The sequence below is a fragment of the Gopherus flavomarginatus genome, chromosome 4 (assembly GCF_025201925.1).
Source record: "Gopherus flavomarginatus isolate rGopFla2 chromosome 4, rGopFla2.mat.asm, whole genome shotgun sequence".
Classification (NCBI taxonomy): domain Eukaryota; kingdom Metazoa; phylum Chordata; order Testudines; family Testudinidae; genus Gopherus; species Gopherus flavomarginatus.
Genome location: NC_066620.1, coordinates 194,056,643 through 194,074,971, shown reverse-complemented (window position 1 = coordinate 194,074,971; position 18,329 = coordinate 194,056,643). Strand labels below are relative to the sequence as shown.

At 41.3% G+C, this 18,329-nt stretch overlaps 1 protein-coding gene across 4 annotated transcripts in view; it reads left to right on the top strand.

Annotated features, from left to right (window-relative positions):
- The first annotated feature begins 3,782 nt into the window (after positions 1 to 3,782).
- SMC6 (structural maintenance of chromosomes 6) overlaps positions 3,783 to 18,329 on the top strand; it is a 103,748-nt gene continuing 89,201 nt past the window's right edge. For 3 of the 4 annotated variants that reach the window (XM_050950670.1, XM_050950669.1, XM_050950672.1), the window contains exons 1-6: positions 3,783 to 3,921; positions 6,748 to 6,896; positions 8,675 to 8,792; positions 13,717 to 13,822; positions 14,802 to 14,938; positions 16,580 to 16,641. In XM_050950670.1, coding sequence (XP_050806627.1) covers positions 6,753 to 6,896; positions 8,675 to 8,792; positions 13,717 to 13,822; positions 14,802 to 14,938; positions 16,580 to 16,641 — 567 coding nt within the window. In that variant the 5' untranslated portion in view covers positions 3,783 to 3,921; positions 6,748 to 6,752. Of the gene's footprint in view, positions 3,922 to 6,747; positions 6,897 to 8,674; positions 8,793 to 13,716; positions 13,823 to 14,801; positions 14,939 to 16,579; positions 16,642 to 18,329 lie in introns of those variants that run through there. The other variant, XM_050950671.1, reaches the window with a different exon arrangement.

Here is an 18,329-nt window from a genome sequence, read left to right as displayed (position 1 = left end):
ACTGTAAAGTGCCAGTGTAGCCAAGGCCTGAGAGATCTCCCCACACAGGAGAGGTCTGCAATTACTTCTTCTAAACTACAATCCTCACCAGTATTCCAAGTCCTGGATCACATCACAGAGCTTTGCTAACACACCTAAGCTCCCAAAGTGCATCACCCACTACTATTCCATTTGTGGGATACCCTCTTGTTTTCAATGGGACAAAAGAGAGGGAAAAAGTTTTATGAAATGAAATGAAACACATTCTATGCATTTTAGTCTTACTCTTCAAATATAAAAAGACATGTTGCACAAGATTAAATACTTGCAATTCTTTCTGTAAGTAAGTAAAACAAGAATACAACCATTAAGTCCTCATGCTTCTAGCTGGTTAGGCTGCATGCAATGCTGCATCTACCCGTAAAATCAGGGCAGGCTTTAGGCCAATTCCACCAATACCCCAGAATCGGGCCCCGCGCCTACGAGGGCCCCGAGACCAGTGAGAATCTCTTCCCTGGCTAGTGGCATCTTTTTAATTTTTACTCACCCGACAGCGCTCCGGGTCTTCGGCGGCACTTTGGCGGCAGGTCCTTCAGTGCCGCCGAAGACCTGGAGCGAGTGAAGGACCCGACACCGAAGTGCCGCCGAAGACTCGGAGCACCGCCCAGTGAGTACAAGCCCCATGTGTTTTTTTTACTTTTTTTTTTTTTTTTTTTAATAGTCATCCCTGCTGGGGCCCTGTTGAAACTATTCGAATTGGGCCCTGCACTTCCTAAAGCTGGCCCTGCTAAAATACTAATACTTTTACCAATCCCTGTGTATTCTCAGCATTAGGGGACTTTGGAAGGGGGGAACGGAAGAGAACCACTAAAATCTTGAACCCATTATGGTCATAGGCATTGAGTTTCTCTTTTCCCCTGGGGTGCTCCACCTCCATTCTGCTCTGAGGGCCCCCCCTCACCCCATTTCTTCAGGCTCTGCCCTTACTCCGCCTCTTCCTCATCTGTTCACTGCCCTCCCCAGAGCCCTGCCCCAGCCTACAATCAGCTGTTTTAGGGTGCCACCAAACAGCTGCGGCTGGTGGGTGCTGAGCACCCACTATTATTTTTTCTGTGAGTGCCCCAGCCCCAGAGTACCCACAGAGTCAGCACTTATGATTGTGGGTACTTGGATGGCCCACCCAGACCTAAAGGTCTATCCACTCACTCAGGCCACAACTAAATTCTTGGGGCAACAAATGAACAAACAAAAATGGAGGGAGGGTCAAAGGTTAAAAAGCAGGGAACTTGAACAGAAAATAGAGCAGGGAACACTCAACAATGCACACTGCTCCTGAAAAACATCCAGGGAGCCAGTGGACACTGCCCAAGAACTTGGTTCAAAGGTATGAGACAAGGGACCAGAAATAAACCCCAGTCACTGAGACACACCCCCGTCCAGCTTCCTCCTCCTGGTGTGACGGATGTTCATCTTGACCAGTGCCAAGAGGCTGACAAAGAGATCTTGTGACTTTGTGGGGATATGGAGGTAAATGAGGTGTGGGGAAAAGTACACCCAGAGCCTCAGTAGGAGGTTTATCAGGTTGCAGTCCCTCAAGGCCACTGGAGTAGAGTATCCCAAACTGGGAGAGGAGTTGTGGCTCCAGGGGCAGGGGAACATGGGCAGGGCTAAGAGGCCCAAGGCTGGGGCTGCAGTGGGGGCAGGCAACCAAGCCTGCAGTAGGGTGTGGAGCAAAGGATGGGGCCGGGGCCAGGTGCAGAACTAGCAGCTGGGCTGGTGGTGCTCCTGCCAACCTCCCCCCTCCCACGGTGGGGGCTGGTCTGGGCCCTGCTGCACCCCCCAAATGTCCTTTGCACCCCCTAAAGGGGTGCATCCCACAGATTGGGGGACCTCTGCTTTATGCAGATGTGCACCACAGTCTCCCTTTTACTACAGAAAGAACAAGTGTTAGGGAATTCTGTGAACTGCACCAGGAGCACAGGCGCACATATCTGGCTCCATGGAGGAGCTGTTAACTAATATCCCTGGTGGGCCACCACTAAACCCCTGCAACTCACTCCTTATACTAGGTCCTTAGCAGACTACAGGCTGTGCTACATCCAGGTTTCCTGTACTGGTTTCTCGGGTGCAACAGCAGCAGGGTGGGGAAATGGAAAACTGCAGTGTGGATAGGGGAGAAGGGAGACAAAGAAAGAGCCAGGGCTCGAATTCAGGTCCCCACAGTGGGAAGCAGATAACAGCTTGATAACAGCCTTGATAGGGTCTGAATACACAAACGCATCCCCAGGACGCCAAGCAGGAGCAACTGGGATACAAGGCGGGGCTGGATAGTTTAGCGAGCCCGGGATGTGACATGGGTGGCAGGAGAGTGAGGGCAGGGAGAATCCGGGGCGGACCAGTGGCAGGGGACCCAGAGAGAAGGGAGCAGCCCAGGCAGGGTGGGGGGCTGGAATCCAACCTGGGAAGGGATGACAGGAGGGAACAGCCCAGGCGGGGTGGAGGTTGGGAACCGAACTCGCGGGGGGGGAGGGGGAAGAGGAGGAACAGTCCAGGCGGGGCGGAGGTTGGGAACCGAACTCGGGGGGGAGGGGGGAAGAGGAGGAACAGCCCAGGCGGGGTGGAGATTGGGAACCGAACTCGGGGGGGAGGGGGGAAGAGGAGGAACAGCCCAGGCGGGGTGGAGATTGGGAACCGAACTCGGGGGGGGGGGAGGGGAAGAGAAGGGACAGCCCAGGCGGGGTGGAGGTTGGGAACCGAACTCGGGGGGGGGAGGGGAAGAGAAGGGACAGCCCAGGCGGGGTGGAGATTGGGAACCGAACTCGGGGGGGGGAGGGGAAGAGAAGGGACAGCCCAGGCGGGGTGGAGGTTGGGAACCGAACTCGGGGGGGGAGGGGGGAAGAGGAGGAACAGCCCAGGCGGGGTGGAGATTGGGAACCGAACTCGGGGGGGGGAGGGGAAGAGAAGGGACAGCCCAGGCGGGGTGGAGATTGGGAACCGAACTCGGGGGGGGGGGAGGGGAAGAGAAGGGACAGCCCAGGCGGGGTGGAGATTGGGAACCGAACTCGGGGGGGAGGGGGGAAGAGGAGGAACAGCCCAGGCGGGGTGGAGATTGGGAACCGAACTCGGGGGGGGAGGGGAAGAGAAGGGACAGCCCAGGCGGGGTGGACGTTGGGAACCGAACTCGGGGGGGGAGGGGAAGAGAAGGGACAGCCCAGGCGGGGTGGAGGTTGGGAACCGAACTCGGGGGGGGAGGGGAAGAGAAGGGACAGCCCAGGCGGGGTGGAGATTGGGAACCGAACTCGGGGGGGGAGGGGAAGAGAAGGGACAGCCCAGGCGGGGTGGAGGTTGGGAACCGAACTCGGGGGGGAGGGGGGAAGAGGAGGAACAGCCCAGGCGGGGTGGAGATTGGGAACCGAACTCGGGGGGGGAGGGGAAGAGAAGGGACAGCCCAGGCGGGGTGGAGGTTGGGAACCGAACTCGGGGGCCGGGGGGGGGGTTCACAGGAGAGAACAGCCCAGGCGTGGTAGAGATTAGGACCCGAACATGGGGGAGGGAGGGAGGAGGAGGTTACAAGAGGGAACAACCCAAGCGAGGTGGGATCCGAACCAGTATACAGGGAGTCCCGTCACGGCGTCCCACTGCCTCACTCAGTCTCGGCCTCGGCGTCGGATTCGTATTTGGCGCCGGGAAGCCTTCCCCTTTTCCTCCCGGAAGCGGCTACGCCTCCGCAAGATGGCGGGGCGCGCAACCGCTCGCGCCGCGCGTCCCCACGCAGGGGCGGGGTCCCGGGGCGCGTGCTTTCCGTTTCCGGCCGGTGCTTGCAGCGGGGAGTCGAACGGCCGGAAACGGAAAACAGGGAAAGTCGGTGCTTGCAGCAGGTTTAAAACCTCAACGGCTCCTAACGATACCGGCTGTTCGTTCTCCCTTCCACCTCCCCGTGAGGTAAGAGGCGCGGCGGGGGAGTCTCTTCTCTTCTCCTCGCCGCGTGCGCGGGCCGAGCGGGCGCTCAGGCACAGCAATGAGCGCCGGCAAATCGCCCTGCTCTCATGGAAGGGGGAGGAGGTCGCCTGAGTCTTCCCCTCCCCCCCGGGCAGCGCGTTAGGAGGGTGTCCCTGGTGGCCAGGCTGCAAAGTCCCATGTCCCCGGCGGTGGCCGTGGAAACCCAAGGTCACATTAACGTGGCTCTTGCTAGTTCATCAGAAACTGTTGCGTTGGCTTGTATCACAGGTGCCAGGAAACTAGATCCTGGTTTCGTGAGCTCTGGGGGCCAAGGACCCCATTGCACTCGGCGCTGGCCAAACGCAACAAGGCAGCCCCTGCCCCAAAGAGCTGACTAGGCAAAACAGGCAGACTCCGTGCTTCCAAGGCCAGAAGTGACCACTGTGATCGTAACACATAATTGCCTGCAACTAATGCCCATTTCAGGTAGAGCTTATCTTTAGCAAAACATCCAATCTTGAGTTCAGAGCTGTCAATGATAGAGACAGCAAAGAGTCCTGTGGCACCTTATAGACTAAGCATGAGCTTTTGTGGGTGAATACGCACTTCGTCAGATGCATGTGCCATGATCTTTGTACATTGTTCCCATGGTTAATTACTGTCACTATTAAACATTTTTGCTCTGTTTCCAGCTTAAATTTTTCTGGCTTCAATTTCCACCCATTGGATTGTGCTCTATTATTTGTGTGCTAGACTGAAGAGCCCATGATTGAAAAATTCTGGTGTAAGCAGCAGAGAGTCCTGTGGCACTTTATAGACTAACAAATGTATTGGAGTGTGAGCTTCCGTGGGTGAATACCCACTCCATCGGATGCATGTAGTGGAAATTTCCAGAGGCCTCTCGTAGGGGCCCCTAGTGCTCCCAGCCTCTTGCAGCTGTCCAACGGCTTCCCATTTTGTCATGGATATTTTTAGTATTTTCCATGAATTTTTCTTTATTGCCCATGATCTGTCTGTGTCGTTTACTAAAAATATCCATGACAAAATCGTGGCCTTAATTATCATTTATGCATTGTACACCACGACACCAGTTTAACTATGAATTCCTTTATTAATTCCAAAGGCTAAATAATATTTATATAGTTGCTCTAAACATGACTAAAAAGTCAAAATAATAAGTAATTTACTATCAAATAGTAATATAAAACATTTATAAACATTTGATCAAGATATTTACAAACGGGCTAAACTAGGAGTGCTTGGACCATATTGGTCAGATTCATCTTGGTCAGGCAGGTATTAGCAATGAACCCTTACTTTTAAATACCTTTTAACAAACAAATGATGTTATTACCAATTATCTACTTCATCTAAAAACAATTTGAGACAATTCACCTTTATTTCCAGTCTTCCCAAGGCCTTTCCTCCCTATCTCTTTGGTCCTTCTTGCTGATCAACAGTTTTTCCCTTGCATCTGGGTTCTCCTAGACCCTAATTTTTGAAATAACAGTGGTATGTGTTTTTCTTTACAACACATATTTCTTTAACCAAACTTAAGTTAACTTTAATTCTCTAATATTATATTCTACACAACATCTAAAACCTGTATCAGGTTCATTTCAGAAATCTATGAAAGGGGGACTTTGTCTCAGCAATGACAAAGAAAGCCCAGCTTACTGATAGCAGGTGAGGTGATTTTACCATTTTGTGCCTTTATCTGTTGTCTTATCTCTCTCCAGTCAAACAGGAAGTAGGATGGAACAGATGTAATCCTGGTGAAAGGCCTTCTTGATACTGTTTTTTTGTCCTTAGGCTGTAACTATGACTTTCAGCATAGCCTCTGCGTTGTCTGTCTTTAATGATCAGATGGACAGAGCCACTTGTATGCACTTGGGATTTCTCTTTCTTGAGCCTCATGTGCTGAGTAACTTCACTTGCTCTGTTAACTTTGGATATGTTAAATTCTTTAAGACTGGTAATTTTGTATTTTTTTTTTAAATCTAAAACTACTCATTGTCTGCCGGATAGTACTTTATCCTGTAGTGGTAAGTACTGAGTGTTCCTTAACACCTGTTGACTTCAGTGTTAGGGCTTCTAAGCACCTTGCATAAGGTGTTTAGCAACTTGTAGAATTGTGCTTTTGCTGTATATACATGAAAGGTATTTTTCAAGTAAATCCTATGGCATACAAAGTTGAGATCTTGAGTAGAAGAACTTAACCGGTTAGAAGTCTTTTAACATTGGAGAATTATTTTGAAACTGTTGACATTTCTGGATCCTGCAAGGACTTCTGCACAGGCTTAGTTTTACTTACTGGGCAGACCCACTGAAGTTAGGGGGAATGCTTAGATATATACAATTAAATATGTGCATGAGTGTGTGCATGATTGAAGCTTTATTGTTCCTTCTTGATGCAGAAGTGTGCTCCCCCCCATGCTTTGTGTAGTGCTAACCATACTTTGTACTGGAATTTATTTATTTCTAGAGTACCAACGTGTACTTGGTTAGTGTCATAACCAAACCTCTGAAGTTGAATAGGAGCTATCCATTTACAATCCAATTTTCATCATTACCATAATTGTACCAGCACTGATGCCTCTCTGTTGGGTTTGCTCAGCTTTAGGTTTAAAAAAAAATTTTTTTTTTGTCTGATTTAATTTTCACTTTGTTTTACTGGGACTTGTCAGTATTGCTTCAAAAGTGGGCTGATTCTGTCTGTTTTCTCTTTGTGATCATTCGTATTTTTACGTCGATATAGACCTGTGTGTTACAATCTGTGATATTTTTCTTTTAGCTAACTGGAACTTCCAATTTACTGTACTTTTTCAGTACTTATGGGTAAGAGAAAAGAGGAAAGCTTTTCAAACCCTGGACTCCACAAAAGGCCAAGACAAGAATACGCAGATGAATCGAATGATGAGCTTGATGAAGAAGAACTTTCAGAGTTGCAGTCTGACAGTAATTCCAGTTCGCAGTCGGTAAGATGTGTGTCTTGTTAGAAATGACAGTTTTTAAAAAGAGGAAATAAGCAAACTGGTATAAATATAGTATTGTTTGAGGCAATTTAATTGTAAAGCAGTGTGTCTTGCATGTAGGCTGCAGAAGGAACAATGCGAAAATAAAGCTACCAGTGATGTTTCTAGCATATCTTCTTCAATTGTCCTCTACTACATGTGAGGAAACATCTTTCTTCTGGAATAATTTTTGAGGGTGCTGTCAACCATAATGATCTGTTCTTTGGATTCAGATGCAAGTGTTACACAATTTCTTGAAGCATTCTGTTTTGATCCTTTTGTAAATTCCACAGCCTGTTGCAGTCCCCAGTTCTTTGGAATAGATAGTAAAGAATACTATTTTTAAATGTAACTTTAATAATTTGTGCAATACATACTCATGGCAACTAAGCATTGTTTAAAATTAAAATCATAATTTGCATTGGCAACCACAGTCAACTGCATTATATAAAATGACTACTTTTGAGGGCAAAAAACAGGCAACCAAGTTAAGGAATTAAAATGTTTGGTTAGTCATCCAAAAACTAACCAAATAAGTTGTGATTTTATGTTGCACAAAAATGGGGGTTTGTGGGATGTATTTAAAAGATAAAGGAGTGACCCGGAAGGAGCAGTTGGAGCCACTGTAGCTTGTTAAACATATTCCAAATACTTCGTGACACTGTCAAAATAGACTCATATTTTTGAAATTATACTTTTTCCGTAAGTGCTAATTTAAAATAAAATGAGGGTGAATGCCCTCCGTACTGCTCTCTAGAGTAGCTGAGTTATAATGAGATAAAGCATTTTTTCTTAAAATATTTAAGAAGAAATGTTCTTCAAATGCAGCATTGTCTGATGAAAGAACTCAAGTTACAGATGGCCTTTATATATGCTTAAAACCGTTACTTCTAACAAAATATATATCAACATTTTGCCACTGGATTATCCCTTCTGCTTCTAAATTCAGCTCCTTCTTCCAACTTTGAAAGTTGTTTAAAAAGAGTAAAGATTATTCTAAAAAAAAAAAAAATCTATATGGTGTGTGAAAAATATTATACCACATGGAAGTTAAATAATAAAAGCATGCTGTGTAAGATGTTCATGACTCGATAACTTAAAGTGGAGAAACTGAGGCTATGTATACACTGAATACCTCTTGTGTACCTACACGCCACAGTGCAAAGCTGACTGCATCCACACTGCTGTGTGTAGTTACACATGTCCCCAGAAGTGGGGAGCTGCTGGAGCCTTTCCCCACTGCCTCCCTGCTGTGAGAGCCTTTCCCTGCAGTGTACATAGGCAGGCACTGTGTGGGCAAGTAGAGAATCCTGTAGGATACATATTCAGGTACATACCCACAGGGTTCAGGAAGTGTTTTTATTCACTGACACAGTGACTCATCATCTGCACTGCTATTTATACCCATGCTAGAGAAAGGAGTATGCAGTGTCGATGTACCCTAAAACTATCTTTGATAAGTGAAGCATTTTGATAGCTATTTGCTTTTAATACTACATTATGACTGAATTACATCACCAGCTATACATTTTCTTATTGTTGTGTAATTTGTATACATCATGTAAAGCCTTTCCATCTGTTTGTTGTCCTGTTTTGGCTACAAAAGTATCTGTGACTTTTGTTACCGTTGCCACTTTATCATCATGCTCTCATTTTAATTTCTCATTCCAGGTGACTCACTTTCATTTTTTTTCATTAATTTTGTGTGTTTGATTTATGTCATTTTCATGATATTTCTGTAGACGTCGGGGGAAGTGGGGATAATTGAAAGCATCCAGTTGAAGAACTTCATGTGCCATTCAATGTTGGGGCCCTTTCAGTTTGGATCTAATGTAAACTTTGTGGTTGGAAACAATGGAAGTAAGTATTAATTTTCTCATTTCTCTCTCAGGAGCATTTTTGGGGGACTTATCCAAAATCTAAACCAAATATGTTCCTAAATATTTAGAGCCAAAGTTCATTAAAAAGTCTTTTTAACTACAGAAAAGGAAAAGTTATTTATACAAACATCTGCTTTTTCATTAATGTTTGTCTCAGTGCTAAACAAGATAGAGAGAGGTTTCTGTATGTCGTTATTTTAATTTAGTTATACAGAACAACATTGATTGATAGTGACCTGTTATGTGGTATTATCAAAACAACTTAAACTTAATTTTGATCAACATTCTTTGTTGTATATGTATTTCTTAACTTTCAGCCCAATTTCACTACAATGTAGTGTTAAGTACTAACTTAAAATGTTAGTCTTCTACTTGTTTTTCTTGATGTCATATTTGTTTAAAAAACAAGGGAAAGATTGAGCATTAACAAAGAGTATAGCACCTTCCCATTTGTATTCAGTAATAGTTCTCATCATTTTCAATTCAATAAATGTTGTCAAAGCACAAGAAAAAGACAGAATCCTCCTGTATCTGTCAGAGATTACTTCATTCTGCCAAGGACTGGGCTTCATAACCTGTTTGGAGTTTTGTCATCAATTCTGGATCTGCTGCACGGGTCTGTGTACTGTGATTATCTCTGCAGTTGCACTTCTTTCACCCAGGATTAGGCTGCTTCTTGTTTTCCTCACCTTTTCATAGAAAGCCTTACTTTTTGTGGTAATTTATGGAAATGTCTTTTCTTCTGTTGAAATGTCCAACATATGAACATCTCTCCTTTCTGGGTTAGAACCGTCATTTGTCTCCCAGTTATCCACTTCTAGTGTTTAGTCTCTGATTCGTCTATATTGGTTAAATGTCTGTCCTAACTTTGCACTCTATACTGGGGTGAGGTAGTCTGTTAGTGTGATAATTGGGTACCAGGAAGACATTTCATTTTAATTTGGGGTGGTTGTGTGAGTTTAGGTACTGATCTAGTGTCATGAGGTTTTTGGGGTTGTTTGCTCCATTGGTTGTCAGGTTAGTGGTGCTGCAGTAGGGAGCAATGTATAGGATGAATAGTATTGTCGTTGTCTTAACAGCATTTGAGAAGAAGAGTACATAATAAACTCTACATGGCTAGGATAATTAAATATACAATCATATTAATAACTAGGGCTGTCAAATGATTTAAAAAATGAATAGTGATTGCCTGATTAAAAAAACCATGATTAATTGCAGTTTTAATTGCACTATTAATAGAATACCATTTATTTAAATATTTGTGGATTTTTTTACATATTCAAATATACTGATTTCAGTTACAACATAATAGCAAGTGCACAGTGCTCACTTGTAATTTTCTATTACAAATATTTGCACTGTAAAAAGATAAAATAAATAGTATTTTTCTATTCACCTCATAGAAATCTGTAGTGCAGTGTCTGTATCATGAAAGTGCAGTTTACAAATCTAGATTTTTTTGTTACTGCACTCAGAAACAAAACTGTGTAAAACTTTAGCACCTACAAGTCTATTCAGTCCTACTGCATGTTCAGCCAATCTCTAAGACAAACAAGCCGGTTTACAATTGTGAGAGATAATGCTGCCTGCCTCTTATTTACAAAGTTACCTGACAGTGAAAACAGGGATTAGCATGGCACTGTTGTAGCCAGTGTTGCAAGGTATTTATATGCTAGGTATGCTAAACATTTGTTTGTCTCTTCGACCACCATTCCAGAGGACATGCTTCCATTTCTTTAACTTAGCACTAGGTTTGGCAGAATGATTTTTTTTAAAACAATATATAATTTTGATGGATAATATTATTTTTAAGCACTTTTAATTTTTATCTATTTAAAATTTTCACAGTTGCACAAAACTGAGTTTTAATCATTTTTTCAGTTTTTATTGACTTAAATTTTCAGTTGAAGGATATTGCGGGATAAGACAATGGAGAGGAGATCAGACAGACAGATGTTAAGTTAAAAAAGTTAAAGTTTTATAACCAGGAAAATACAAATTGTCAACATTGTATATCAAAATATAGTAACTCTGTAACCTTAGATCAAATTCTAAGTTCTCAAGCAGCATTTTTCTTGCTTTGCCCATCTGTAAATTTTGATTATTATCGATGGAAGTATGTTTTCATCTATTCGGATGCATATAGTAAAATTGACATTTATCTACATTTACCTATAAAAATCTAATTCTTCCAAGCATACTTAGCCCATAGTTACCACTCAAAATGTTCTCAGCTGATTAAATACATCCTAGAAACTGCAAGGAGCTGACTGAGAAGATAGCTAAGCCATTAGTGTTTATCTTTGAAAAGTCATGGAAGACTGGAAAGATTGCAGAGGACTAGAAAAGGGCAGATATAGTGCACATCTATAAAAAGGGAAATAACAACAATACTTGATGCGGGGGGAAGCGGTAGATGTGGTATATCTTGATTTTAGTAAGGCTTTTGATGCTGTCTCGCATGACCTTCTCATAAACAAAGAAAATGCAGCCTAGATGGAGGTGGGTGCATAACTAGTTGGAAAATTGTTTCCAGAGAGTAATCATTAGTGGTTCACAGTCATGCTGGAAGGGCATAACGATTGGGGTCCTGTAGGGATCAGTTCTGGTTCTGTTCAATATCTTCATCAATGATTTAGATCAGGGGTAGGCAACCTATGGCATGGGTGCCGAAAGTGGCACGCGAGCTGATTTTCAGTGGCACTCACACTGCCTGGGTCCTGGCCATCAACCTGGGGAACTCTGCATTTTGATTTAATTTTAAATGAAACTTCTTAAACATTTTAAAAACCTTTGTTTACTTTATATACAACAATAGTTTAGTTCTATATTATAGACTTGTAGAAAGAGACCTTCTAAAAACGTTAAAATGTATTACTGGCATGTGAAACCTTAAATCAGAGTGAATAAATGAATCCGGCACACAACTTCTGAAAGGTTGCCAACCCCTGATTTAGATAATGCCGTAGAGAGTACACTTACAAAGTTTGCAGATGATACCAAGCTGGGAGGAGTTGCAAGTGCTTTGGAGGATAGGATTATAATTGAAAATGATCTGGACAAACTGGAGAAATGATCTGAAGTAAATAGGATGAAATTCAATAAGGACAAATGCAAAGTACTCCACTTAGGAAGGAACAATCATTTGCAACCTACAAAATGGAGAATGATGGCCTAGGAAGAAGTACTTGGGTGTCATAGTGGACCACAGGCTAAATATGAGTCAACAGTGTAACACTCTCTTGCAAAAAAAGTGAACATAATTTTGGGATGCAATAGCAGGAGTGTTGTAAACAAGGCACAAGAAGTAATTATTCTGCTCTTTTCCATGTTGATTAGGCCTCAACTGGAGTACTGTGTCCAGTTCTGGGTGCCACATTTCAGGAAACGTGGACAAATCGGAGAAAGTCCAGAGAAGAGCACACAAATGATTAAATGTCTGGAAAACATGACATGTGAGGAAAGATTTAAAAAACTGGGTTTGTTTAGTTTGGAGAAGAGAAGACTCGGAAGGACAGAACAGTTTTCAAGCACGTAAAAGATTGTTACAAGGTGGAGGGAGAAAAATTATTCTCCTTAACCTCTGAGGGCAGAACAAGAAGCAATGGTCTTAAATTGCAGCCATGATGGTTTAGGTTAGAATTAGGAAAAAACTTCCTAACTGTCAGGGTAATTAAGCACTGGACTAAATTGCCTAGGGAGATTGTGGAATCTCCATAATTGGAGATTTTTAAGATCAGATTAGATAAACACTGGTCAGAGATGGTCTAGAATGATAATCCTTAGTCCTGCCATGAGTGCAGGGGACTGGACTAGATGACCTCTCAAGGTCCCTTCCAACTGATAGACTCACTACTTTCAGAACAGATCCAAAATATATACAAGTTGAGAGAACTTTATCTGGTGCATGATTTGTCTTAATTCTTGTTCTCTGAAAATTATTTTGTGATTAGAGGTAAAAAGTCAGTATGAACTGAACTCTTGCACATTCAAGCTCTGGAAAATAATTTTTTAAACGCATTATTACCTTCTTCTAGGGACTAAAATGCCTGAGTGTTTTTTTTTGTTTGGGTTTTTTCAGATCAGGTTTTTAGTAAGATTATCTGTCCTTCATTCACAATTTAAAAGATAGGTGTTAGGTAAAATGAATAAATTTAAATTTTTCTTGTGCATTTCACCTGCTTGGACAGTCAACAAACAGAAAAATAACTAGTTGCCTCGGCTTGCTTTTCTAGTCACTTTTGCTCTCTATGTGTTCTGTCCTAGTGTAGCACTGCAATGTTAAGATTGCAGACACTGCAGAAACTTTTTATTTTCATACATAAAATAGTGATCTTTGAATTCTTTTTGTTTTGTAAAACATTTTAGTATGGCTTTGGAAAAACAAAATGTACAAACACCATTACTTCTCAGATTTGGACATGAACTACTTGACATGTTGGGAGACAAAATTAGGGATATTCTTTTCACCTCAGTGTGAATACTTTGAACTTTAGAAAGCTTTTTGTGGAATAAGAACTGGAAAAGCGGTAATATATCTCTTCCTGATATAACACAAATTCGAATATAATGCAGTAAAACATTGCTTCAAGGGGTCGAGGCTGCGCACTCTGGCAGATCAAAGCAAGTTCGATATAACGCAGTTTCACCTATAACACGGTAAGATTTTTTGGCTCCCAAGGACAGCATTGTATCAGGGTAGAGGTGTATTTTGCCAACATTGAAACGGTTGGTGTGTGCTTCTATCATATCTTTTACAATAGGTATTCTTAAAGTCTATTTTCAGTTTTATTAGTATGACTTAGATATATGCAGGTTGGACTAAAATTGTGTACACTATAATTGAATTGTATAAATAGAAGACAGTACTGTTTTTTATAAAGATTGCTTATTTGCTTTTTCAGGTGGGAAGAGTGCTGTATTAACTGCTCTTATTGTTGGTCTTGGGGGAAAAGCTACCACAACTAACAGAGGATCCTCTTTGAAAGTATTTGTGAAAGATGGAGAGACGTAAGCAAAACTGTGTATTGATGGGTTTGAGGTGGGCTGTTAGTTTGATGTTAAAGTTAGTTTGGTCCATTGAGATACAAAGTCCTTAGTTTTCCCTTTTGCTTTATTGTGCCTTTTATAATGTGTCAGGATGAGAAACAGTTTTAAAAATATATAAATGTGTGGTTTTAAAATAATAAAAATTAGTAGGTTGGACTTCAGTGTGATATCTGAAACTACTAAATTTTTAAAATTAATTTGTAATTTAGTCACCGTCTTTAACTGCTATATAAATAGAAATTTCATTTCCTGTCAGTAGTCAATTCTAAGATAACTTAAATATTTCAAAGAATGCCCATAAGTACTGAACTTTTTTTAAACTCTTTCCTTTACTTTGAGCAGCCTATCTATCCCCTTCTGCAGTGGCAACTTTCTTTTCGTCTGGAATGGGTTATCCGATACCCAGAGCTGATGGTTAATGTTCCTCTCAGCCCTCAGAGTAGAAATTCAGTTATCTATTATTTGATTTATTACTATATCACTGAGTTGGGGAGACACAAAGGAAGGTCTTTTTCTCTCATGTCAGAGCATCTAAAATTGTTGCAGCACTGCCAATCTGCATCCTACCCTTTCAGATAGATTTAAACTTTCTGTTAACATACTACTTAAAGCCTTTTTTAACGTTAGGTTTTACATGGAGCTATAGTTGAGTGCTCATAAAAGTAAAGGTCTAGTATGATGGTTAGATCCAGACATAGCGCTCAGACAGCTTTGGCCATGCATCTCAGTTTGATCTATAGAACTTTCTGCTTGGAACTCAAACTCTCCTGTGCAAACATAAAACCACGGTAGTTCTGTGTTGACCTATAGTTAGTATGAAACAGATCCAACTAACTTTCGATTGTGGCCTATAAAGGAATTGAAAATCTATTGGTGGAAAGTCTATTTCTTTATCTTGAATGAGTCAAACTCAGATATTTTAAGTTACTGTTTGTCTTAGTTCTGCAGATGTTTCGATAACATTACGAAACAGAGGTAAAGATGCATTTAAACCAGAAGTATATGGCAGTTCTATTATTGTGACTCAACACATTAGCATGGATGGAAGTCGTAGTTATAAGCTGAAAGGCAAAACAGGTTTGTCAATACTTTGTTTTTAATTTTGATTTTAAAGCATTGGAAAAAATATTTTCATTACTGTCTTTTGTATGTTCGTGAAGGATTAGGTATTTCCTGTGAGCAAATGAAAATTCAAATGGTATATGACAGAGTTAGCTAATTTTTCGCTACTGGCTCTGAGAGAGAGAGAGAGAGAGAGAGAGATGCTTGAACAATAAAATAAATAAACAAAAAATATAACTTCCATTATTTTAAAAAGTAAAGCTTAATATCTTTTTAGTAGCATATTTTCATTTCTGTATTCTGACTTTAACCGTACTGTGAAATTATTAGCCATATTCTTACATTAATTAAGAAATACTAAGTAGGACGTGTCACATTCTGACTAGAGAGAGGCTGTTTCACCACCTGCCTTGCAAGCTTGGGTTCCTCACAATATTTTGCTGCTGTCTCTCCCAGCCTGAGCCCCCTCACAAACAGACAGTCAGCATGCAGGTCACATCTTGAGTGTCTGTATGCTGCAACTTGCCAACAGTATTCCAGTCACACACTGGCTTCTACCAGTCTTGATTGCCACTTACAGGGTGACCCCAACACAATCCCAGGCCTGAATTTTCCCAGAAAACATGTTCTGCATTGTCTAGTCCTCTCCTGGACAATTCAGATATTAGAGGTTTGTTGCCCTCGTAAGGGTTTAATATTCAACAGTATTCTTTTTAATTGAAGTTACCTAAACAGTTCAGTTTAAACACAGCAGTGGATTAGATTTGATTAAAGAATTAAATGAGTTTATTTAAGTACAAGGAGAGATTTTAAGACAGTACAAGTATAAGGTGTTAGTCAGAAGTGATTGCAAGGGAAATAAATATAAAACACTTTCTAGTAACTAAAACTTAAAAAACTAGATTTGGTCCCAGATAAAATTCTTACCACCAGTTCTCAGCAACATTATTGACCAAATTCTCAGGTCTGAACCCCTCCTGAAGGCTGGGTCCTTTGTCATCTTAGGTGAAAGAGTAAGTGAGAAAGATAGGGAAAGGAAAAAAGAGCGAATCCATTGTGGGGGTGGGAGAGGGTGTTTGCCCCTCACTTTTATAGTTCAGTCATGCTATGAAATTCATTTTCCTTAGCATTACCCCTCGATAAAGTTCCTTATTACTGTGAAGATGGAGATATGGAGCTTCATTTTGAAAGAGGTTCCATGTTGTTGTTTGTTAAAATGTACATTGATCTGTTTCTGTCCCCGTATTGCTGAAGAATGTTCACTTGACAGGTTATTGCCAATCAACTTTGAGACCTGGCTAGAAGCATCAACTTCTCCTTTGTCTTTGAGAAAGTGGTTTAGCCACTCCCTAGACTTGTCTGGTAAATGTATTTCAGTCATAATTTTCAGTTTGTTAAAAACTGTACATAATGTTATATTAATAACTTTAAATAATGTTGCTGCATACATTGACTAGTGAGCTATTAGTTTTCAAGTGATACCTCAGAAGGTATATTTTGTACAGAGATTATTAGAATAGTGTGTAGAGTGTGAATACAGTGGTGCATTCAGTCACAATGTAGCAAGCTATAATTTTTTTTTACTTATCTGTGATTTTGGATATAAACTGTGACATGGGCTTTTTCATTTTTTTTTTTTTTTTTAAATATCTTCAGGGACATTAATTTCTTCTAAGAAAGACGAACTTACTGCAATACTGGACCACTTTAATATACAGGTAATTGCTGAAATATTTGTTAGAGTTCTACATTACTTGTAGAGGCAAACTGAACATTTTTGATAAAGCATCCTGCATTCTGATAAACAAGGGAACTAGTTCATACTAGCACAGTGGTATATCAGTTCACATTCTAAAGGTTATCTTCACAGGCAGTGGCTAGAAACTCAGGTTTGAAAAGGAAAAACAGAAAATTTGCTTTCTGCAGGGTATGAGTTTGCTATAGAGGTTGGATAAACAAAATAAGCAAACCAGATGTGACCTAATGTTTGGGATTCACTCATGCTGTTCTGGGAATTCCTAGCTTATGTATTGATGCCTGTTATTTCATCCATACAGTAGAACCTCAGAGTTATGAACACCAGAGGTATGAATTGATCAGTCAACCATACACCTCATTTAGAACCAGAAGTACTCAATCAGGCAGTAACAGAGACAAAAAAATAAGCAAATATAGTACAGTACTGTTAAATGTAAACTGCTAAAAAAAATAAAGGGAAAGAAGCATTTTTCTTCTGCATAGTAAAGTTTCAAAGCTGTGTTAAGTCAATGTTCAGTTGTAAACTTTTGGAAGAACAACCATAAAGTTTTGTTCAGAGTTATGAACAATCTCCATTCCCGAGGTGTTCACAACTCAGAGGTTCTACTGTAATTGGAGATCATTACAGTATCTTATGTTACTTTCTGCAGAGGGTCTGTAGATCATTCTGTTCTAGCAGAGACCTATTTGGTTAGTTTTCTTCCTGATAAGTGATTCAGGGAAGAATAATATGTACTACTATGCAGAAGACTATAAAATGTTTTACAGCAACACATATTCAACCTGTGCAAAGAAAATCTTTAGTATGTTACAACTTAATACAAATATTGTACTGATTTTATTGAAATTTCCATGCCAAGTATAATTTTTTGGGATGTGTTGAACGGTTTATGGAACTAAAGATAGTCTTATCTTTATTTCACTCATATAGAATTGATTTCAGATCAATCGTGGAGAAAATCATGGCACTCTACAGCTGTTCAATAGTCTATTTAATCATACCTCCTCCACCCCCCACCCTGCATACATGTTTACCTTCATTTCACTTCCTAGTAGCCAGTGTTCACGTCGGCCTGGTCTACACTATGAGATTAGGTCAAATTTAGCTGCGTTAGGTCGATTTAAAAATGTCTGCATCCATACAACCAACCCCATTCTGTTGACCTAAAGGGCTTTTAAAATCGACTTCTGTATTCCTCCCTGGAGAGGGGATTAGCGCTAAAATCGACCTTGCTGGGTTGAATTTGGGGTAGTGCAAATACAAATTGATGGTATTGGCCTCTGGGAGCTATCACAGAGTGCTCCATTGTGACCGCTCTTCACAGCACTTTGAACTCTGATGCACTAGCCAGGTATACAGGAAAAGCCCTGGGAACTTTTGAATTTCATTTCCTGTTTGGTCAGCGTGGTGGGAGCACTGGTAACCATGTCGTCCCCCCAGAATCACAAACGAGCTCCAGCATGGACCAAAAGGGAGACACTGGATACCTTGTTCTTTATCTCATTCTTTTTTAAATTAAGAAAGAATGCATGTTTTCAAAACAATAGTTATTTTATTTTGAAGCGGGGAGGTTGGTTGGCTTACAGGGAATTAAAATCAACAAAGGGGGTGGGTTTGCATCAAGAAGAAACATGCACAGCTGTCACA